The 20120-nt window shown below is 59.9% G+C and overlaps 1 protein-coding gene across 1 annotated transcript in view; it reads left to right on the plus strand.

The window, feature by feature from the left end:
- Positions 1-5904, plus strand: part of LOC103268168 (double-stranded RNA-specific editase B2-like) — a 12765-nt gene extending 6861 nt beyond the window's left edge. The window contains exons 2-3 of the mRNA XM_021716361.1: positions 3146-3324; positions 4837-5904. Of these exons, the coding sequence (XP_021572036.1) occupies positions 3146-3324; positions 4837-5013 (356 nt within the window). The 3' untranslated portion in view covers positions 5014-5904. The remainder of the gene's footprint in view (positions 1-3145; positions 3325-4836) is intronic.
- Positions 5905-20120: the final 14216 nt, after the last annotated feature.

Genomic DNA, 20120 nt, shown 5'->3' on the forward strand with positions numbered 1-20120 from the left:
CTCCCGCCAGTTCGGCCTCCCGGTGCAAGCCAGCCTGGTAGGACACTTGTGCTAGAGGCTGGAGGAGACCGGCGGCTCCTTGAAACGAGACACCTCCCAAACCGTCCAGCAGAAAGGAGTGACCCACGGCTGTTGCCTTCACAGACTAGCGCAGGCCGTCACGCCTCCATGCCACCACCAGGCTTACAACGTCCATCACATGCTTCCCTGGGGACCGCTTGGGGAGCGACGGCCCAGGCAGGAAGGTCACTCCCACTGCTGCCAGAGACGGCCAAGGCGACAGCGATGCTGAGCCCTGATCATCACCAGGTCGCAGTTTTCTGTGACCCTTCTTTGGGCTTTCCACCCACATCTTCAAGCCAGGGTCCCGAGGCCACCTCGCCCGGACAGGAGCAGCACAGGGCATGCGTGCAGCCTGAAGTCTCTGCACAGCCAGCCGGTGGCCCTCACAGACAGCGAGCCCACCGGCCCGCCACACACGAGAGGATCACAGGGAGGGGAAACCAGACGTGGCAGGAAGCAGCCCGTGCCCTCCTCCCCTGCACACCCAGCGTCCTCCCGAGCATGGAGCCCAGCCTGGGGATGACCTCTCCCCAGGAAGAGTCCACTCGGTCATGGCCAGCTCCAGAATGCAGCCCCTGAATAACAGCCCCCAGGAGACAATACCCCGCCCCTGAGCCTGTCACTTCCCTTATTGGACCGGCGGTCTTTGCGGATGGGGTCAAAGTACACGTTCCCCAGGTTAGGTCGCAGGCCCTGCCTGCGGCCACATCTTCTGAGGAAGACGCAGAAGTGTGAGACCCGCCGAGATGCCACAGAAGACGGAGGCCGAGGCATGCAGCCACAGCCAAGGGATGCCGGGAGCCCCCAGGGGCTGAATGAGTCGGGAGGGACCCACAAAGCCTGCAGGGGCATGGCCCTGCCCACCTCGACTTCAGACTGCTGGTCTCCAGAGCTGTGAGCAGATAGATTTCCACAGCCCCCGCGTCCATGGCGACGGGTCAGGATAGATTTTCAGGCCCCCACGTCTGAGGAGATGGGTCAGAGCCGCCACCGCAAGCCACTACAGCATGGCTCTCAAGGCCCAAAAGTCTCCTTCGCGTCCTCGTCCATGTGTGGGGCTGGCACGTGCTCCGTGACACCCGCATCCTCACTGCCTGGGCTTCTTTGCACCAGGGCCGGGAGCCTTGGGAGGGAGCCCGGTCAGACTGGGGTGGCTCAGAGCCAGCAGCCACGCAACCACAATAAAGAGGAAGAGACGGGTGGGCACAGACGCCGGGACATCCTGGCAGGAGCCGTAGAGGCACCGCACACTCCTGATGGTGCCCAGACTTCCTCCAAACTCAGCACTCTCAGCTCGCGCCACGCCTCGATGGTCAGCCTACCCATCGTGGGGGCTGGAGGGACAAGAGGAGGCCACAGCTGCCGCAGATCTGGGCCGCACTGCCTCTCGCCGGGCCCGGCCATCCCTGACCACGGCAGCTGCCTTCTCTCGCCCCGGCCGTCCCTGCCCAGCAGGGTGGCCCACAGTTGCCAGCGGGTCAGATTGTCCCCGCCGGCTCTTGGGAATGGGCAGCAGCCACAGAGGGTCGCAGAGAGGAAAAGGCAAGAGCCGATGCAAAGGGGATTCACCTAGGTGTCCGACGTCGCCCGTCCTTGACCAGGAGAGTGTCACGGTCAGGAAGGCTGTGTGGTGGCAGGCGGCTATCCCAGAGGGGGGCATGCCTGGCGAGCAGCAGCGGGCTGTCCAAGAGGCCAAGAGGTCTGGGGCCTCGCAGCTCAGCGTTGAGAGGCCTCGCCCTGAATGTAAACAAAAGTCGCTTCCAGGATGGCGCGGCGAGCCTTGTGTCCCCCGACACAGGGACAGCGCCCTCCCAGGGCGTCTGCCGCAGCCAGTACTCACCCGCGTGCAGCCCGCCCAACCTTGGGGATGGAACCTCTTCCTTCGCCGTGACCCCTGAGCCGGCACGCGGGTGGCTGGATGCAGCACCCAGCCTCAACGCCGAGTCCCCTGCAAGCCCCCCGGTCTGGCTGCAGGACCACCTGGAGACGCTCTGAGAAGCCCTTCCCCTCGAGTTGTGCTGGGAACAGGACGGCAGCAGCCTGGAGGAGGCGGGCAGGCTTCAGAGCTGACCTTCCAGGAGGACAGGCAGGAGGGGAGGCCCCGCCTGTCGGGGTTTCCCAGGAGAAAGTCAGAGTCCGCAGCTGCCGTGGAGGCGTTCTGGGAGGCACAGTCTCCCTGAAAGGCCGACGGCCTCTGGCCAGGACCAGCCTCGAGGACGAGCCGCTGCGAGGCCACACGGAGATCTGAGCTCAGAGGGGCCCGTGCTTGGGCTCGGGATCTCTTGCCATGCTGAAATGCTTGGTACCCTCCCGACACAGGGTCCCCTATTTCCCACACCGTACTGGGGACTTATGAGTTCTGTGGTCAGGGCTGTTTCTGGGTTACTTCACCGATCTGTGTCCTACACTCTTATGTGTCTCTTGTTTTTACTGTTTTTCTTTTCTCATCAACTAAAACTATAAACCTAAGGGCCCTGTGTGTTGCTCACCAGTCCTGATATTTTGCCTTGACAGGGCTGAGCATGCAGGAGGTGCCCAATAAATGTACATTCTCGGATGCTTTTACCTGGCTCTGTTCACTAATTCACTCAACAAATATCCATAGAAGGGCAAAGTTTGCCAGAGAGCAGTAGCGCATGCCCGTAATTGCAGCACTTTGGGAGGCCAAGGCAGGAGGAGCCCAGGAGGTCAAGGCTGCAGTGAGTGGCGAGCATGCCACTGCACTCCAGCCTGGGCAGCAGAGTGAGACACCGACTGAGAAAAATAAATAAATAGATGAAGACGGAAGGGGAAGGATATGGCAGAGTTTTAGTGCCAGGAGGCTGCTGAAATCCTTTCGGTGCAGAGGTTACCAACAGGTGCCAGCAGTGACCTTCGGGACGCACAGGCTGTCACCGGGCCCTGCTTGACTCCCAGCCTCTGTCCCTGCAGTGAGACAGTGGCCTCAACGTGCACGGGCCGAGTCCGACACCAAGGGGACGACACGTGTGAGCATGTCCACAGCTCACGCAGACTCCATCCCGCCAGGGCTCTCAGGAGCCCCCGTGGGGCTGGGGTTCCAAGCTCCCGTTTCTCTCTGCAGGAGTGAGCAGCCCCGAGGCACGCCGGCCGGGCAAGTCTCCCCCATTCAGCGTGAACTGGGTGGTGGGCAGCGTGGACCTGGAGGTCACCAACGCCACCACGGGGCGCAGGAGCTGCGGGGGCTCGTCCAGGCTCTGCAAACACATGTTCTCTGCACGGTGGGCGCGGCTGCACAGCCGGGTAGGTGGGCCCCGTCCTCGGGCCTGCAGACCCCGCGCGCACCCAGGGCCTGCTTGCAGGACGGGCATCACTGGGTCTGGCGGGGGACACAGGCTGCGGGACGCGGAAGTCGGTTCCTGCCGTTCTGTCCTTCCAGCTGCCCGTCCTAGAGCATTTCCCCACAGGCCAAGGCTTGGCAGCCCCAGGCCCAGTCCCCAGACCAGCAGCCACCGCCGGGAAGGTGGCCCTGGGAGTCGAGAGGAAGCCAAACTCACTGGAGACCCGTGGCGGGGCCGGCACCGCTGTCTGCCGCACCCGGGGTCCAGGACGGCTCACAGGCATGTTTTGAAGCCCGTATTCCTCCCCACTGAGATAGGAGGAAGTGGACGCTCAGAAAATTGGTAATTTCCCAAGTTGCACAGCAGCGAGTGTCGGGCCAGGAATCTCACCCGGCCCCAGGCACACACACTGCACCGCACCCCCATTGGGAGCCTGCCTTCTCCTTCCAAGCGGGCGCCACAAGGACATTTCTGGGTTCAGAACGGAAATACGCATTTTAATGTGTTTCCAAAGCACAGCAGACAGCCACCAAAAAAAGAGCAGATGACAGAAAAACAAGCTGACAAATGCTTGGCTAATTTTCCAACTTTTTAATCCAAGCAACGACTCCAAGCAGGAAGCGTAGTTGGGTTAGTTTACCAATGAGCAGAACGGGGCAGACACAAAATACACACAGTTGCCGACTTAGAGGACGCTGCACGCTGTGCACAGCTCTGAGCTTGGCAGTGACTTTTGCCTCGGCCACGAGCCACGGACATGGGTGAGCGGCCGCATCCCCGGCTCCCAGCCTCCGTCCTGCACCCCAGGGAAGCCCCGTGGCCCCTCTTCTAGAGACCGCGGCCGGTCGGGGTGTCACCGCTCTCGCTGGGCACAGGTGGCCCCTCTCTGCACGGGGCAGGGACGTCCTCCCGTGGGTGGGCTGTGGCTCCCCTGCCTCTCTGGGACACCCTGCGGTGGGAGTTGCCCCCCCCGCCCCGCGCTCCCCACTCCCGACCCCGCCCTGCTGTGGGGGCATCGAGGCCACATTCAACTGCCGCCTGTGGTGACTCAGAACCCGACGGAGGAAACGCCCGCGCCTTGGGGGCCTCCGGCCGGCAGACGGTTCCACCCCAGCCCTGCCGGGGCAGCCTGCCCAGGGCGGCTTTACCACAGCCGCCCTCGCTCCCCTCCACGTCTCGCGCCCCCACGCAGGGTCTTGGTTTTCACAGCTGACCGAGGTCACTGACCGCTTGCCGAGGCCACTGACCGCTCATGCTTCTGATGAAGCGGCGTTTCCTCGACACGGCTTCCGGCAGAGTGCCCCGAAGCGTGGTGACCTCCACAGCAGGCGTCCTCTAGCATGGCGCCGCCTGGTTCTGAGGAAAGAGGAAGACGAGCAGAAGGCCGGCACCCGGAGCGGGGGTCTGTGTGAGCCACGCCCGGCGAGGCTCCCGTCCCGGCCAGGGCTGACGCGCTCTTCCTTTCCACCCACAGCTGAGCCCACGGACGCCGCGCCTCGGAGACACGCCGGCCACGTACTGTGAGGCCAAGCTGGGCGCGCACACCTACCAGGCGGTCAAACAGCAGCTGTTCAAGGCTTTTCAGAAGGCCGGCCTGGGCACCTGGGTGCGCAAGCCCCCGGAGCAGGACCAGTTTCTACTGACTCTCTGAGGCACCGGACTCCTTGCTGTTCAGCCGAGCGAGCCCCGGCCAGGACGGGGCCGCGTCTGGGGGCGCCGGGGCGTGTCGATCGCTCCCTGCACCTGTTTTCCCTTGGTGTCCCAGAAACACACGTGTGTCCGGCGTCTGGGTGAGCAGCTGGACTGGGTCTCAGAGCACACTGCTCTCCCCGGGTTGACGCGTCCCAGAGCCCCGTCCGCCAGACCTGGGGCACAAGTGCTGTCCGCGAGCCGTCTCCCCTGGGGGCGTCCAGGGCAGAGTCTCCTTCCAGGACAAGCGGGCTTAGCCGCGGTCTCAGAACATGGCGCCGAAGCGTTGCCAGGTGGGAGTCAGCCCCAGGCCCCCCCCGCGGTCCCTCCCCGCCACGCACCTCTAGCAATGCGTCTGCGTCTCACCTGCCCAAGGTGTGCGACTCTCGAAGTCAAGCCACAATTGAAGCGAAAAGCCATGACCCCCCCCACAAAGAAACCAGTAAGAATGCTCTGTCGTTTCATTACTCACTTAGATAGCTCACGCCACCTCCTTTCAGAAAGGCTTTAAGATGCACGATAAGAAAGAATGCCCACGATGGAACCAGGGAGACAAAAACCCTTCCAGAGGAAGACCAGCCACGCAAAGCACCCGGGGGAAGGTCTGTGTGCAGGGAGCCGTCGCCCAGCGCCCCGGGGTCGTGAGCTGACCCACCTGCTGAGCCACTCACAGGGCTCGATCTCCTTGGTGGAGAGCGACACCGCTGAGGTCAGAGCGGTGTAAGGGCTAGCCACCCCCTTGCACCCTCCCTCCCAGGTAGCAAGGAGCCCGAGTCTTTGACCAAATTCTGACTCTGTCGCCAAATCTTTATGAGAAAGCAAGCCTACACACACACACACACACACACACACACACACACACACACACACACACATGCACACACACACACATCACAACGGCCTTCACTTCCAGCTTGAGGAGCTTCAGCTCTTAGTTTTTTTAGGCTCGCCCATCAGCATCTTGCATGAGGAAAATCACTAGAAGCAGCTCCCAAAATGCAAGAGGCAGAATCCTGCGGCCTTCAGAGCAGGCCCTGGCTGCACACGACGTCCCTCCTGCAAGGAGGCCCACGCGTGCAGGGGCATGGCACTGCCTGGGCTTTGGTCCACCCACATACCACGATTGCTTTCTTTCACCCCGAGAGCTCACTTCCGACATTCCTCACGCAAGGTAGCAGTTAGCTTCTCCAACTAAAAGCCCATACCCAGCCGGGCTTGGTGGCTCAGCCTGTAATCCCGCGCCTTGGGAGGCTGAGGTGAGTGGATTGCCTGGGCCTGCGGGCTCGAGACCCGCCTGGGCAACTTGGTGAGATCTCATCTCTACAATCAATCAAAAATCAGCCAGGCGTGGTAGCGTGTGCCTGTAATTCCGGCTACTTGGAGGGCTGAGGTGGAAGAATCGCCGGAGCCCAGCAGGTCGAGGTTGCGGTGGCCGGGAGCGGCCGCTGCACTCCAGTCTGGGTGACAGAGTGAGACTCCAGCTCAAAAATAAATAAATAAATAAAAGCCCATACCCGCAGTTCACGAGGTGACACAGCCGTGCACAGACGTGGCGCCCCGTAGAGCGGGGCCGTCCTGTTAGGACCCCAGCTGACCTCCCGCGGAAACGCAGGCATCACGTCACGCTGTACATACTCACATGCTCTGTTCCAGTAGGTTGCAATCAGGCCGAAACGGAGCTCACAGAGCAGTAGCCGTCTGTTACCCGACGGTAAGAAGCAGACGTGTTAGTGTGCCGATGAGAACTCTTCCTGGGGTTTGATACACGGCCGAATGTATCACGCAAGTTCTTTTAGGAAAGGAAACGGGCCCTGGAGTCAAAAACGTCTTCAGGACAAGGTCTCTAAAGAAAATGTTTTTGCAAATAGATGGCTCATATGGATTTTTTAATTAAAAATTGAGGAAATAAAGTGGAATCTCAATTCATTGCGAAAGCTGAGGTCAAGCGGCCCGTTTATGTTCGTGCCCAATGACTTGACACTCTTAGGATGAAGCTCAGAGACCACAGAGCTGAGAGCCGGGGTGGGACTTGGGTGCCGCCTGTGCCGTCAGGCCAGGCTCTTCCCTGATGTGGGCAGGCAGGCACGGTCACTCCCCTGCTGAGACGTCGGCCCGAGGCGCGTGCATGCGCTTTGTGCAACCCGCTCCCGCCAGCGCGGTCACGACGGTGGCCCTCAGCTCTCGCAGGAAGCCCGCGGGCTCTGATGCCAGGGACTGGGTCGTGGTTTGCTCCATCTCAGGCACGGGCTCTCCCAAAACAACTCAGACCTTGCTGAGATACAAGCGTCTGCTTCTGGGACGGCCACATACGAGCCCCGTTCCGCCCACTAGCGCCAGGCTACGGATTAGTTTAAGGCAACAGGCGCGTCCTTGCAAGGAGAGCTCAAGGCTCTGCAGAGAAGAGTCCTTGGTGCCGTCAGAAGCAAGTTTGAGATGCCAGGGCTTTTTCAGGGGGTGTCTGCCGGAGGAGTGCGGGGTGAGAGGGAATGGGAGGAGCGGGGGAGGGGGCCCTAGGCTCCGGGCGGGCGCAAGAGAGGGTGTGTGGAGACAACCAGAGGTCGACCACACGGAGCAGAGCGGAAGGACGTGAGGCTTCCCTGCTCTCAGGCACTGGGGCAGCCACACAGGGTGGCACCACGGCCAGGCTGTGCCACACGCAGGCTGCGCTGGCCGGCACAAGCCCGACCCAGCCAGGGCGCAGCAGGTCAAGGGACCCTGGCGTGCCCCGGCTAGCTAGGAGGGACAGGGTCGTGTGGGCGGAGACGGGGCTGGCGGTGAAGCCTGCGGATTTCGGTCTCCAGGCGACACCCTGGTGCTACCTCTAGCCGGTCTGCTCTGCATCTCGGCTGCCGAACTAGAGCCTGGGGGGCGGCCCACCCGCCACCACACTGCCCCGGGGAAGCTGCCACAGAGAACACGCTGGAGGAGGCCACATGGAACTCCCAGTCACCCTGAAAAAATGTGGACAAAGTGAAAGGAAGACAGACAAGTCAGGGACCATCCAAGCACCCGGTCATGCAGATCTCCCTGCCCACCTGAATTTGCCACAAAATTGCCACCCCGTGTCTCCTTGTACCGCGTACCACCGGATGGTGCAAGGTTCTTTGTTTCCAGACGTTCTGTGTTCCATGTTGATACTTACCTAGCGCAGCCACATAGTCCAAATAAAATCAACAGCTGCTTTGTCTGCCTGCAAAACAGGCATCGCTGTCCTACGGGGAGGTGAGCGACTCCAGGTCGCCTGCCTGGCTCTCGGCCTCTCAGTCAGCGCTGAACACTCTGGGCCTTTCACAAGATGGAGCCAGGCAAGCCCACGCGTCCATCTCCAGCCTGGACCGCACGGTCGGGCAGAATATCACGTTACTGACCCCGGGGTTTCTTTGGTTTTAGCTTTTGCCAAGGGCAGGGTTTGGGGTCTACACCCCCGTTTCCCTCGACTCTGTGCACCCATCAAGCCGCTGCCCATTGCGTGAGGAGCTGCGGTCTTCCTCCGAAACATCGAGCTGAGTTACTTTTCGAACAAACACATAGCACATGTTTTTTCAATGCAATTTTCCTTTCACGGGAAGCTGTTCTTATCAATATAGTTCATGGTTTTTTTGGTGTTGGGTCTACCGCCTCTGGAGAGCCATACCCAGTAAGTAGATAGAACGGTAATGCCCACAATACAGTAGTGAGAGTATTTTGATGAAATTCTATTTTTAGATGATAAATTCCAAGATGTGTATATAGTATCTTGCTTAAAAAAAAGTAAAAAGACGTTTGAAACTCAAATAAAGTAGACTTTTTAATTTAGGGAAACTTATATACCCATTTCTTAAGAAGCCATTTTTATAAGATACTCTGTCTAATTAGCCCGAAACACCATCAGTGGCACTCTCTGACAGACTTAGAAAGGCCTTTCTTTTATGGGCCACCCTCTGGCCGCCACGGCCACCTCTGTGGCAGAAGAGTCCCTGGATGTTCAGGAAAACCCAGCCAGCCTCTGCTGTTCCCCAACAGGGTCTGCAGGGATCAGGAAGCCTCTGCACTCCTCGGAAGCCTTTGCAGAGCTTAGGGGTGGGGGAAGAAAATCAGACAGCCACACAGCCTCAGGCAACTCTCGAGGGCACAGACCACCCAGGCCGGCCGGGGTCCTTGTGCGCTGCCATGAAGCCGACACAACGCAGGCAGCGACAGGGGACGCAGGGCCTGACTGCTGTCCCAGGCAGGGCCTGACGCGTCGTGCCTTGGAGCTCGGCTGTTTCTGGAAACACTGGGACGCTGGTGGCCCCTGTCAGAGTTCGCCCACACATTCTTTTTTCTTTTTTTTTTTTTGAGTTGGAGTCTCACTCTGTCGCCCAGACTGGAGTGCAGCGGACGCTCCCGGCCACCACAGCCTTGCCTGCTGGGCTCCGGCGATCCTTCCGCCTCAGCCTTCCGAGTAGCTGGAATTACAGGCATGCGCTACCACACCCGGCTGACTTTTTGATTTTTATTGTAGAGATGAGGTCTCGAGCCCGCGGGCTCAGGCAATCCACTCACCTCAGCTTCCCAAAGGCGCGGGATGACAGGCTGAGCCACAGAGCCCGGCGGCCCACACATTCCGAATCGGATTAGCCAAGGAAGGATGGCGGGGAATGAGGAGACAGGAACAAGGAGGCGACAAACGCCGCTGTCGGAGGGACAGCCCAGAGGACACCATCTGCTCAGCTCCAGCAAGCCCACGCTCGCCTCCCCTTCCGCCCCTCCTCCCCCACCTCCCGCTCCGCCTCCCGGCTGCCCGCTCTGCTCTTCCCTGTCCCCAGACCCTGGGCACCCCGGGAGGGATGAGGCGGTGCTGTGAGCAGCTCAGGGCCAGGCAAGAGCCTGCCGTGTTTTGGATGCCTCGTCTGCAGGGTGCGCTACAGTCTTCCGGGGGGCTCCTGGTGGCCACATCTTCGGAAGCCAGACCAAGCAGGACTACCCCTGCCGGGACACGAGGACGGGCTCAGACCTCAAGGAAAGAAATACCTTACTTCCCAGCTCGTCATTCCACGGTCAGTTTGCAGAGGTGACGCATCCGCTAAAAACGAAGACCACTCGCCCGGATCCCAGTGCCTCTGTCCACACAGGCCCGAGGTCTCCCCACTCGGCAGCGTATGCATCAGGAAAAACATCTTTCCTGGCAGTGCCCGGTTAATTTTCAGCATTTCTAAAGCAAAATGAACTTAATACACAGCGATTCTAACTGAGGTGCGTACAGAAAAGTATGACTGAACGGCAATATCGTACCAAGGGATGTACATTTGTAATATTTGTTTAAAAAAACCCCTAAAACCTTAAAATATGAATTTGCATAAGTTAATGTGCCTCGAAGTTCTGTAACTTGCACTCCTGCGGCGTCTGATACACGATCGTCTCTGTTAAGTGAACAAAGATGTTGAGTGAAATCGGCCTTCCCTGGACTGGTGGGCTTGCTCACCAGGAGAGTCCAGGGGCCTCGGGGTCGAGGCCCAGTCAGCTCGGAACCGTCTGCCTCTTATGGCCGGACGGACATGGCAGTTGCCTCGGTAAATATCATGACTCGTGCCAGTCGCCTTGTGGCACGATGGTCCTGCCAGCCGGAGTGTTTTGCCTGTGCGGCAGAGTCTACGTAAAGGAGCTAGTGAGGACGTCACAGCACTGGGAGCCAGAAGGCTCCCGAGTCCCTGTCGGCTTCTCATTAACCGGGCGAACTGGAATCGGTCTCTTCCTGGGCACTTTACACCTCGACTGACTCACGAGGGTGAGGGACACACCTTGCCCCACTGTTTGTGAGGTTGCTGAGGGGCCAGATGGCGTCCTGGGGGGAACTCTGACCCGTCTCCTCCATCCTCGAGGAATGTTCTGACACATCCCCTTTGTCCTTCAGGGAATCTCTGACATGCACCCTCTATCCTCATGGGATACTCTGATAGGTCCTCCCCGTCCTCAGAGAATGCTCTGCCATGTCCCCTCCATCCTAACAGGATACTCTGACACGCTCCCTCCATCCTCGGGGACCCTTCTGCCACGTCCCCTCCGCACTCCAAGGACACTCTGACACGTCCCTTCCATCCTTGTGGGATACTCTGACACGACCCTTCCGTGGTTGGAGAATGCTCTGACATGTCCCCACCACCCTCCAGGGATACTCTGACATGACCTCTCCATTCTCACGAGATACTCTTGACATGTCCCTTCCACCCTGGGGGTTGGTGGCTGGCAGCTCCTCTTGGCAGACAGCACCCTGGGACCTTGTCACTTTTAAGTCTCATGGGAGTTGCCCAGTAGACAGACTAAGAGGGGCAGGGAGGTCGGTAGGGATCAGCAAGATGGGGAGGAGTACAAGGTCAAGACCAGCCTCACTCTGAGCCTGGTCTGAGTCGCCAGGTTGGGAATTGGAAGGCCTGGTGCAGGAGTGTTTGTTGGCCAAGGAGAGAAAGGTCTGAAGACCCGTGGTTCATCGCCTCCTAGAAGTGACCCCAGGCTGGGTCCCAGCACCTGCTGTCACCCACGGAGCACCACAAGAGCCAAGGGCCATCGTTTTTGGAGACGAGTGCTCTGCCTCCTGGTCACCCTCTGACTTAGAGGCTCCACACATTTCCTACGGCGTTTTTCCTTCTTGTTGAGAATTTTCAAAAGCATGAAACACCAAGTTTCTGACGTGTTGTCTCAGTAAAAAGTTTCCGCCAGCGGCCTCTCCCCAGGAAAGAAACTGGAGGCCACTCCGGTTCTCGAAATGCGACAGGCGTGCCCAGGGGTGAAGCGGCCACAGGCCCGCTCAACTCTTGAGTCAGGTTCAACTCCACGACAGGAAGGCGCTCTTTCAAGTGAGTTTTGGAAAGCAGCAACCCGTAAGCGGCCAGTTTCCTAAGGGTGCCTTCTAATAAAGCAGGAGTGAGGCCAAGGGAAAGGAAAATGCGCACAGATGCTGACCTGCCCCAGAGAGGTGAGCCTCTATCCCCTGGCCTTCCAGACGTTAACTTGCTCCAGCAGCCCTAATACTGAGCTCGCTTAGTAAGTCACTGTGCAAAGGCTTCCCTGTCGGTCAGAGGGCAGGACCGCGACGGAGATGTTGACTCATCCAACTTTGAGGGCCTGCCGTGAAGGACTCTTCAAAGGTGAGCCATGTGGCTCTGCGAGAAAGTGGGCTCCCCAAAGAACAATGGAAAGAAACCGTGCAGCATCAGAGGCTGGATCCCACGGAAGTGGAAAACGGTGCTCTTTAGGCCTGGGAGGCCGGGCTCCGGAGTGAGAGGAGAGAATGCGTTTGGAGTCAGAGGGCTGCATTCGGGGGTGATAGAAAGACGACGGCGTGGAGGATCAGAGGGCCGGATCACGGGTCATGAAGGAGGAGGCTGTTTAGGGTCCGAAGCCTGGATCAGGGGGTGAAGGAAGCGGATATTGCTGAGGCTCAGGCGGCTGGACTGGGGGAGACGAGAAACACAATGCCCTGAGGATGAGAGGCCTAGACTGTCAGATAATGAAAGGGACTTCGTGGAGGATCAGAGGGCTGGACTGCAGGGTCGCGAAGGAGGGTGTCGCCTGGGACCGACAGGCTGGATGAGGGGGGAGTGGAAAGGAAATGCCGTTTGGGACCAGAGGGCTGGGCGGCGGGGTTGGAGGAGGACACCGTTGAGGACGAGCAGGCTGGGTTGTGGGCAATGGAAGAGGACGCCACTCGGGGCAGGGGGCTGACGACGTGGTCACGGGCACTGTTCTCCGGTGAGAAAGACGGACGCGAGTGTCCAGCTGGCCCGGGTCTTCCGGCTGCCCTGCCGCTCCCTCGAGAGCGCGGTTTCCACGGCACGTCCACCTGGACCTCGCCTTGGGGGCTGCCGCAAGGAAACGAGACTCAGGCTGCTTGCTCTCAAGCGTGGCCCCCGGGCACGTGCTGCCCGCCGGGACTCCGCAGCCGGCCGGCAATGAAGCCTCGTCCCTGGGGGCAGGAGTGCCGGCGGCCTCTGGGGCTGGTGTAGGGCTTCTGCCTGCTGCCATCTGGGCTGGACAGGGGGAGGGGACGTCGTGCGTGGGGCACAGCCCCGGCACCTCTCTTGCTTGCTTCTTCATGCTGTGTGATGCCAGCTCCCCTCCTCTTCCGCTAGGCATGGAAGCAGACTGAAGCCCTCAGCGGACACGGGGGCCAGTGTCATGCTTCTTGCACAGAACCATGAGCCGAGTGCACCTCTTCTCTTTAAAAACTACCTGTCTCGGGCGTTCCTTTATAATAGACTAAGACACCAGACGTAAAATCAACTCTTGGAAATTCGAGAAGTTGGCAGACCCCTCACCTTGGTTCCTGATCTGTGGAGTTAGCAGCGTTGTTTTAGGGAAGGCCAAGTGGGAGGCCCGGAAGCGCCTCCCCTCCGATCAAAACAGTGGATGAAAGCAGCATCGCAAGCCCGAGAAAACTCCAGCGATCAGACCCCCCCCGAAGACACGAAAGATGCAGGGGGGTGCCGGGTCCCGCTTTCCCTCCCACCTGTTCTCCGAGAAACACGAGAAAGGGGGCTCCCGGGGCGGATGACCACCACCACAGGCGTCAGCCGCAGAGCACCAGCGGCAGCGACAACACCCGCTCCCTCTGCGAGAGCCCGTAAGCTCAGCCTCCGCGGAGCGGTGGAAGGCTCCCGGTCCAGAGAACGAGGTCCCGGCAGGCCTGGTCCGGCGGGAGGACAGGAAGCGTCTTGCATTTGCATGGGAGGGGCATGACACACACTTATTTTGACTGGGTGTGTTTATCATGTGGGTGTATCCCCTACTCCCGGCCGCCATGTGGCCCCAAGGGACACGGGCCATCGGGAGCCCCTGGGGTATCACCTTGGCTACCACATTAATCTCACCTTTTGAACACAAGGCGGAGGGTATTCTGGACGTTTCACAAGACATATGTCCTCCAGAGAATGAGAGAGAAGCCCTAGAAAGATTTGGGCTCCTCCCACTTCAGTGAGATCTTCAAGGGGCCAGTCATCCAGGCAGGCCAAAACATGCCCTCCAAAGAAGACAAGAGTTGCCCTGAATCTCCAGCTACAAAGAGAAGCTCGAGGCGTGGCCGGCCTCTCCGGGGTCTGATGGCTGCACGTTTCACTCCTGACTGTACTTTCCTGCCTGACTCCCACGCCAGGAGGTGTGGAAAGCTCCCGCTCTCAGAGGATGCTGAGCAGGAAAGAGCCCTGCTGCAGCCCCAGCCTCTGGCACCTGCCATGCCTGCCCACAGAATTGAGAGCTCGCAGGGCTCGGTCTCCAACAAGCTCTGACAGGAGGTGGTCCCAAGGGCGTGTCCTCCCCATAGGCCATGGGCATGGCCCAAGGCCGTTCTCTCCATAAGCCATGGGCATGATCCGAGGGTGTGCCTCCTCCCTGTAGGCCATGTTCACGAGGGCACATCCTTCCTGTAGACCGTGGACATGGTCCCAAGGGCGTGTCCTCCCTGTAGGCCATGGTCATGGTCCCAAGGGTGTGCCCTCCTCATAAGCCATAGGCGTGGTTCAGGGCATGCCATCTCTGTAGGCCATGGGCATGATCTGAGGGCATACCTTTCCCATAGACCATGGCATGGTCCCCAGGGCGTGTCTTCCCTGTGGGTCATGAGCTGAGGACATGCCCTCTCCATAAGCCATGGGCATGATCTGAGGACATGCCCCCTCCCTGTAGGCCATGTTCCCAAGGGCACGTCCTCCCTGCAGGCCATGGGCATGACCCGCAGGCTGTGCCCTCCTCATAAGCCATGGGCATGGCCCAGGGCATGCCATCTCTGCAGAACACGGGCATGATCTGAGGGCATGCCTTTCCCATTGACCATGGCATGACCTCCAGGGTGTGTCTTCCTCATGAGTCACGGGCATGGTCGGAGGGCATGTCCTCACCATAGGCCATGGGCATGTCCCAAAGGCATGCCCTCTCTGTAGCTCATGAGCACTGTCCCCAGGGCATGCCCTCCCCACAAGTCACGGGCATGGTCCAAGGGTGTGCCTTCCCTGGAGGCCACAGGCAGAGTCCTGACTGTGTATCTTCTACGTCGGCCATGGGTGTGGTCCAAGGGCATATCCTTTCTGTAACCCATGGGCCTGGTCTCAGGGTATGCCTTTCCCATAGGCCACGGGAATTGTCTGAGGGCACGTTCTTCCTGTAGCCCGTGGGCACGGTCCAGGGTGTGCCCTCCCCGTAGGCAGCGGGCAGGGTCTGAGGGCCCGCCTTCCCCATGGGCCACGGGCACGACCCAAGAGTGTGCCCCCCCTGCAGGCCACAGGCTCCCATCTCTGTCCAGGGCTGTGCTTCTGGCGTAAGGCAGGCAGGGAGCTCCTCACACATCAAAATGGGTTTGGACACTAGGTAGCCATGACACACGCGAATGCCCACTGCACTTGTGCTCTAACACGAAAATGTCTAAGAACTCTTTTGTTGACATTGAAAAGGGAGGCATTCCTTTCTCCTTCTGAAGTTCTTCACCTCGGTTCTCAGCATGGCAAGAATCAAAGGTTGATGATACGTGTCACTGGGAGTGAGATGCGACCAGAATCGAGGGCAGGGGCACACTCCACATCCCTCCCACGGCATGCAGGCTCCTGAGGGTGGCAGGTCAGAGCCCATCGAGTGTGCGTGGCTCCTGCATCTGTCTCAGGGGAGCCTAGGGAGCGAGCTCACCCTGGGCCTCAGCTGCCCTGACGAAAAGTGCAGTAGCCCCCTCAGGGCAGGCTCCAGGGCTTGGCCCTGTGCCTGGACGAGAAGAGGGCACGAGACAAACACCCATGACAACCTGTGAGCGGGCCCCATGAAATTCTCTGGCTGTGCTGTGACTTAAGCTCCCCTCTCCTGGCCACGCACATTTGTCCTCGAGCCCCTGAGCACACGGTGTGTGGATCGGAAGTGTCCTGCACTTGCACATTTACTCCAGCTGGGGGTGTTTATCACGTGGGTTAATCTGCCCACTCCCTGCCACAGTGCAGCCCTAGTGACACGGGCCGCCGACACCTCTGCGTCCAGCTTTGTGCTCTCTGATCCAGGAAGAAGTCAGCAGGCCTCGAGAGCATGGTGGTGCCCAGGAGCCGTGGTGCCCACCCAGCACCGTGGGGTTGCTTCTCGACCTGCCTGACCCTCCTTGGGGTCAGGCCTGCAGTCCTGGGGCCCGTGTCAACCAAGAGGCCAGCTCCCCAATCCGTCTCACCCTCGGGGTCGGGCCTGGGAACGCACGGCCTGGGCTGCCCGTAGAGTTGCACGCCCACCCCCGCGTCCTCCAGCTCCGCACACGAGACCTCCTGACTTCCCTCTCCCGCTGACCACACAAGGTCGTTTTTCAAAGAAAAGTGATGCCAGCTGGGTTTCAGCATCTCCCCGACAGGCCGGGCAAAAAGTGGCCCAGGGGCTCCCGCAAGTGGGAGGAGGCCGGAGGGGGCGAGGGCAGGCTGAGAGCGAAATGGACCACCAGGCCCTGTCCTCCGCCAGGGCCACCCGCGGGTGGCAGGCAGCACTGTGGAGACGCGGCCACACACCCGCCCCTGGGGGCGTGGACCCCAGCCTGGTGCAAAAAGCGAAAGGGGACGAAAGGAACCAAGGGAAGGGGGGACCAGCGGGCGGGTCCTGGCCCCAAGAGGGGGGCCGATGGACATGGGGGCTTTCCTCCCGAGGCACTCCATGCGGGAGTTTGTTGGACCCTCACAGGGTGCTTGGCATCACAGGAGAGCCCAGGCCCACACAGACCGGTGAGGACACGTGTGTGCGGTGTGCGTCGGTGCAAACAGCGCCACGAGGGAGGGCACGGCTTCTCCAGCCTGTGGGGCGGGAACCGTCTCCGCTCAAAGCGTCAGGAAGTGCTTGAGCCTGTTGGAAGCCCTCCCACAAAGCCACAGGCGTGTTCTCCAGCCTTGGGACACGCACGGCCCGACACAGGGAGCAGGGAGGCCGGGCGCTTCACGTCGGCCCCGGCCGTCTCTGTGGGTCCATAGTCATCAGAGGGGCTGTCGGCATATTTCAAAGCCGACAGCCCCGCCCTGAGGGACACGTGTCCGGGGGCCAGCGGGCTCGCGAGTCGTGCGTGGCACAAGGCATCCCACACTGACCGGCCCTCGAGCCACCACATTCCCTGTCCCAACGCTGGACGACAGCCTCCGGGTCTGCCGACCCATCAGAGGAGGCAGCAGGGGCCAAAGGACGGCAGTCAGGGTGCCTCCGGGGAACGAAAACACCACAGAGAAGGTTCCAGAAAAGAGGCGGCGATGCCGCCCCGCAGAGGAGGGTCCTTTGGAGCCAGGGAACCTTTCCCCACGAGGAGGACGCTCCACCCGGGACGGCAGCAGGAAGGCCTCGAAACAAGAGACCCTCCCGCCGTAAGGCTGGGCTGGCGGTGCAGCGAGAGCCAGGAGACGCGGCAAGTCCAGGGCGGCCCCTGGTCCGTCCTGGGGCTCCCCTTCCCAACGGCCCCTCTGACCCCCACTCGGGCAAGTCCAGGAGTCCGACACAGGAAGGTCGAGCCACTGGGAAACCTCCAGAAAGCCCAGCAGCCAGGCCGTGGTGTGTCCCTCTGCCCCTCAAGCAAGGTGGAGGGGAGCTCCGCCACCGCCCCGTCCCCTCTCCTGCCGCGACACCAGCTTCCAGTGACTCCTGAGGCCTTTTCAGGAAGGGCAGGTCCTGCTTCAGCCGTCGTTTGCAGGCGAATTGCTATGTATGACCTACACTCCCCTGAAGACTGATGCTTCAGTAAAGACAAAGTCAAATAGAATTATAAGCTGCCTTGCAAAATTTCTCAACATGTGGAGTGATATCCTGCCTCCCCGTATATAAGAAGGGGACCCCAAAAAAGCTCGAATTTGAAAAAGTGTATATTTATTCTTACATATTTCAACTTCTGTCACTGTCAAAGTACTCTCCATTTGATGCAGTACGCCCATCAAGACGCTTTTCCCACTGCTCAAAACAGGTGTGGTGTTTTTCATATTTTGTTTACTGAGTTGGGGTCTCGCTCTGACGCCCAGGCTGGAGGGCAGTGGTATGATCACGCCACTGCAGCCTCAGCTTGCTGGGCTCCAGCAATCCTTCCACTTCAGCCTTCCAAGTAGCAGGAACCACAGGCGTGCGCCACCATGCCCGGCTGATTTTTGGATTTACTGTAGAGACGTAGCCTTGCCAAGCTGGCCAGGCTAGTCTCAAACCCCTGGGTGTGAGCCGCCATGCCTGGCCTCAAAACAGTTTTTGCACGCGTCAGTGTTGGTGCCTTTAGTGCTTCTGCCGTTTTTGATTCCACATTGGCAAAATATTTTCTTCTGAGGACTTTTTTCCATCCAGGGAAATAAAAGAAAAGTTTCTCGGGATAAGATCAGGCGAATAAGAAGGCTGAGCACAGGGGCCAAAAACCGCTGAACACTCAGCACCGTGAGGGCGGGCAGGCTCATAAGCCAGCCGTCATGACGTGCGGAACGTGTTAAAAGACCAAAAAACTCCCTGAAGCCAGACGCCACCTCCCACAACAGCGCTGGCAGGTTCACAGGTGCCGATGGGCTCCTAGAACACTCACCCAGTGGGGGAAGCCTGGGCTCCAAGGGGCCGCCCTCCAAAGGCAATTCCAGTTGTCTTCTTTGGTTTGGTTTTGCTTTTGTGATTCCTCCCCTGTGTTTCAAACTTCTTTGCAGCAGAGACCACACTTTATGACTCTGATGCTTATGACAAATTGGCAGGAAGCCCCAAAATCTCATTTTAGAGACATGGAAATTGAGACCCAGAGGATGACCTCTCCTGCTAAACACCTGTTGTCTGGTTTGGAGAGAAAAAAGAGAGCTAATGTAGGCTGGAAAACACATTTCAGAGAGACGTTGAAGAGCACAGAGGCAAATGAGCTCATCACAAAGCCTACCAGATGCTAACATGCTACAGACACACAAAAGAGATTAACTGCACTGACATTTTCAAACATCATATGACTCATTGAGTCCCTGTTGTGGTCATGGAACGGAAACCATTTAAAAGAGTTAGCTAGGGCCGGGCGTGGTGGCTCACGCCTATCATCCTGGCACTTTGGGAGGCCGAGGTGAGAGGACTGCCTGAGCCCACGGGTTTGAGACCAGCCTGGGCAACTTGGCGAGACCCCATTGCTATGATAAATCAAAACATCAGCGGGGCATGGTGGCGCATGCCTGTAGTCCCAGCTCCTTGGAAGGCTGAGGCGGAAGGATCGCCGGAGCCCAGCAGGTCGAGGCTGCGGTGCCATGAGCATGCCCTTGCACTCCAGCCTGGGCGACAGAGCAAGACGGACTCAAAAAACAAAACAAAAAGAGTAAGCTAAAGTGCATACCGACCGTGGTGGGCAGAATAATGGGTCTGTGGCCCCTCAAAATATCACGCCCCACTCCCCAGAGGCTGCGCCCACGTGTCGTTACGTGGCAAGGAGGGGTTGAGTGGCAGAGGAATGGCAGTCAGGAGCAGCCAGCCTTCGGACGGGGAGATCAGCCTGCAGGGCCCTCAAGCCAAGCAGGGCCGGAGCAGGAGCCTGGCGAGGGAAGCCCGGGCCGGCCAGCCCCGGCTCGGCAGCTGGCGAAGGGCCCGGCCCAGGGAGGGCGTCCTGGACGCAGGAAAAGCCAAGAGCCTGCTCCATCCAGGGCTGCTGGGAGGACCCGGCCGGCCGACGGGAGTCAGCCCGGGAGGCCACGTGGGAGCCTCACGCGCAGACCTGAAGCCATTGCCCTGTGTGGTTCCGAGCCACCGGGTCTGTGGGAGCCCGCCCGGCAGCCGTAGAAAACTCACACACAGCATTCACGGAATGGCAGGTGTCCCCCCGTGTCCCGACTCCTCCGTGACTGTTCTGATGCGAAGACGGATCAAGAGGAGTCGTGCGCGCGCTGGCTTCCGACCGAGGGGCTGAGGAGCCCTGGGGAGTCCCAGGGAGGAGGAAGGGCCTGGCTGGTCAAACACAGGACGCTCGAGACAGGGACAGAGGCGAGGAGAGAGGGGTGCGAGGACTCTCGGCTGGGGAGCCGTGGGCGGGCTCGCCCTCGTAAGTGGGGCCTGTCCCAGCCGGGTCCGCAGGACAGGCCCGAGGCCACGGGGAGGGCCAAGGAGACGCTGGAGCTGGCCTCGTCCCCCAGACACGGGCCATTGTGC

The sequence above is a fragment of the Carlito syrichta genome, unplaced genomic scaffold (assembly GCF_000164805.1).
Source record: "Carlito syrichta isolate Samal-C Ts95f unplaced genomic scaffold, Tarsius_syrichta-2.0.1 Scaffold308796, whole genome shotgun sequence".
Taxonomy (NCBI): domain Eukaryota; kingdom Metazoa; phylum Chordata; class Mammalia; order Primates; family Tarsiidae; genus Carlito; species Carlito syrichta.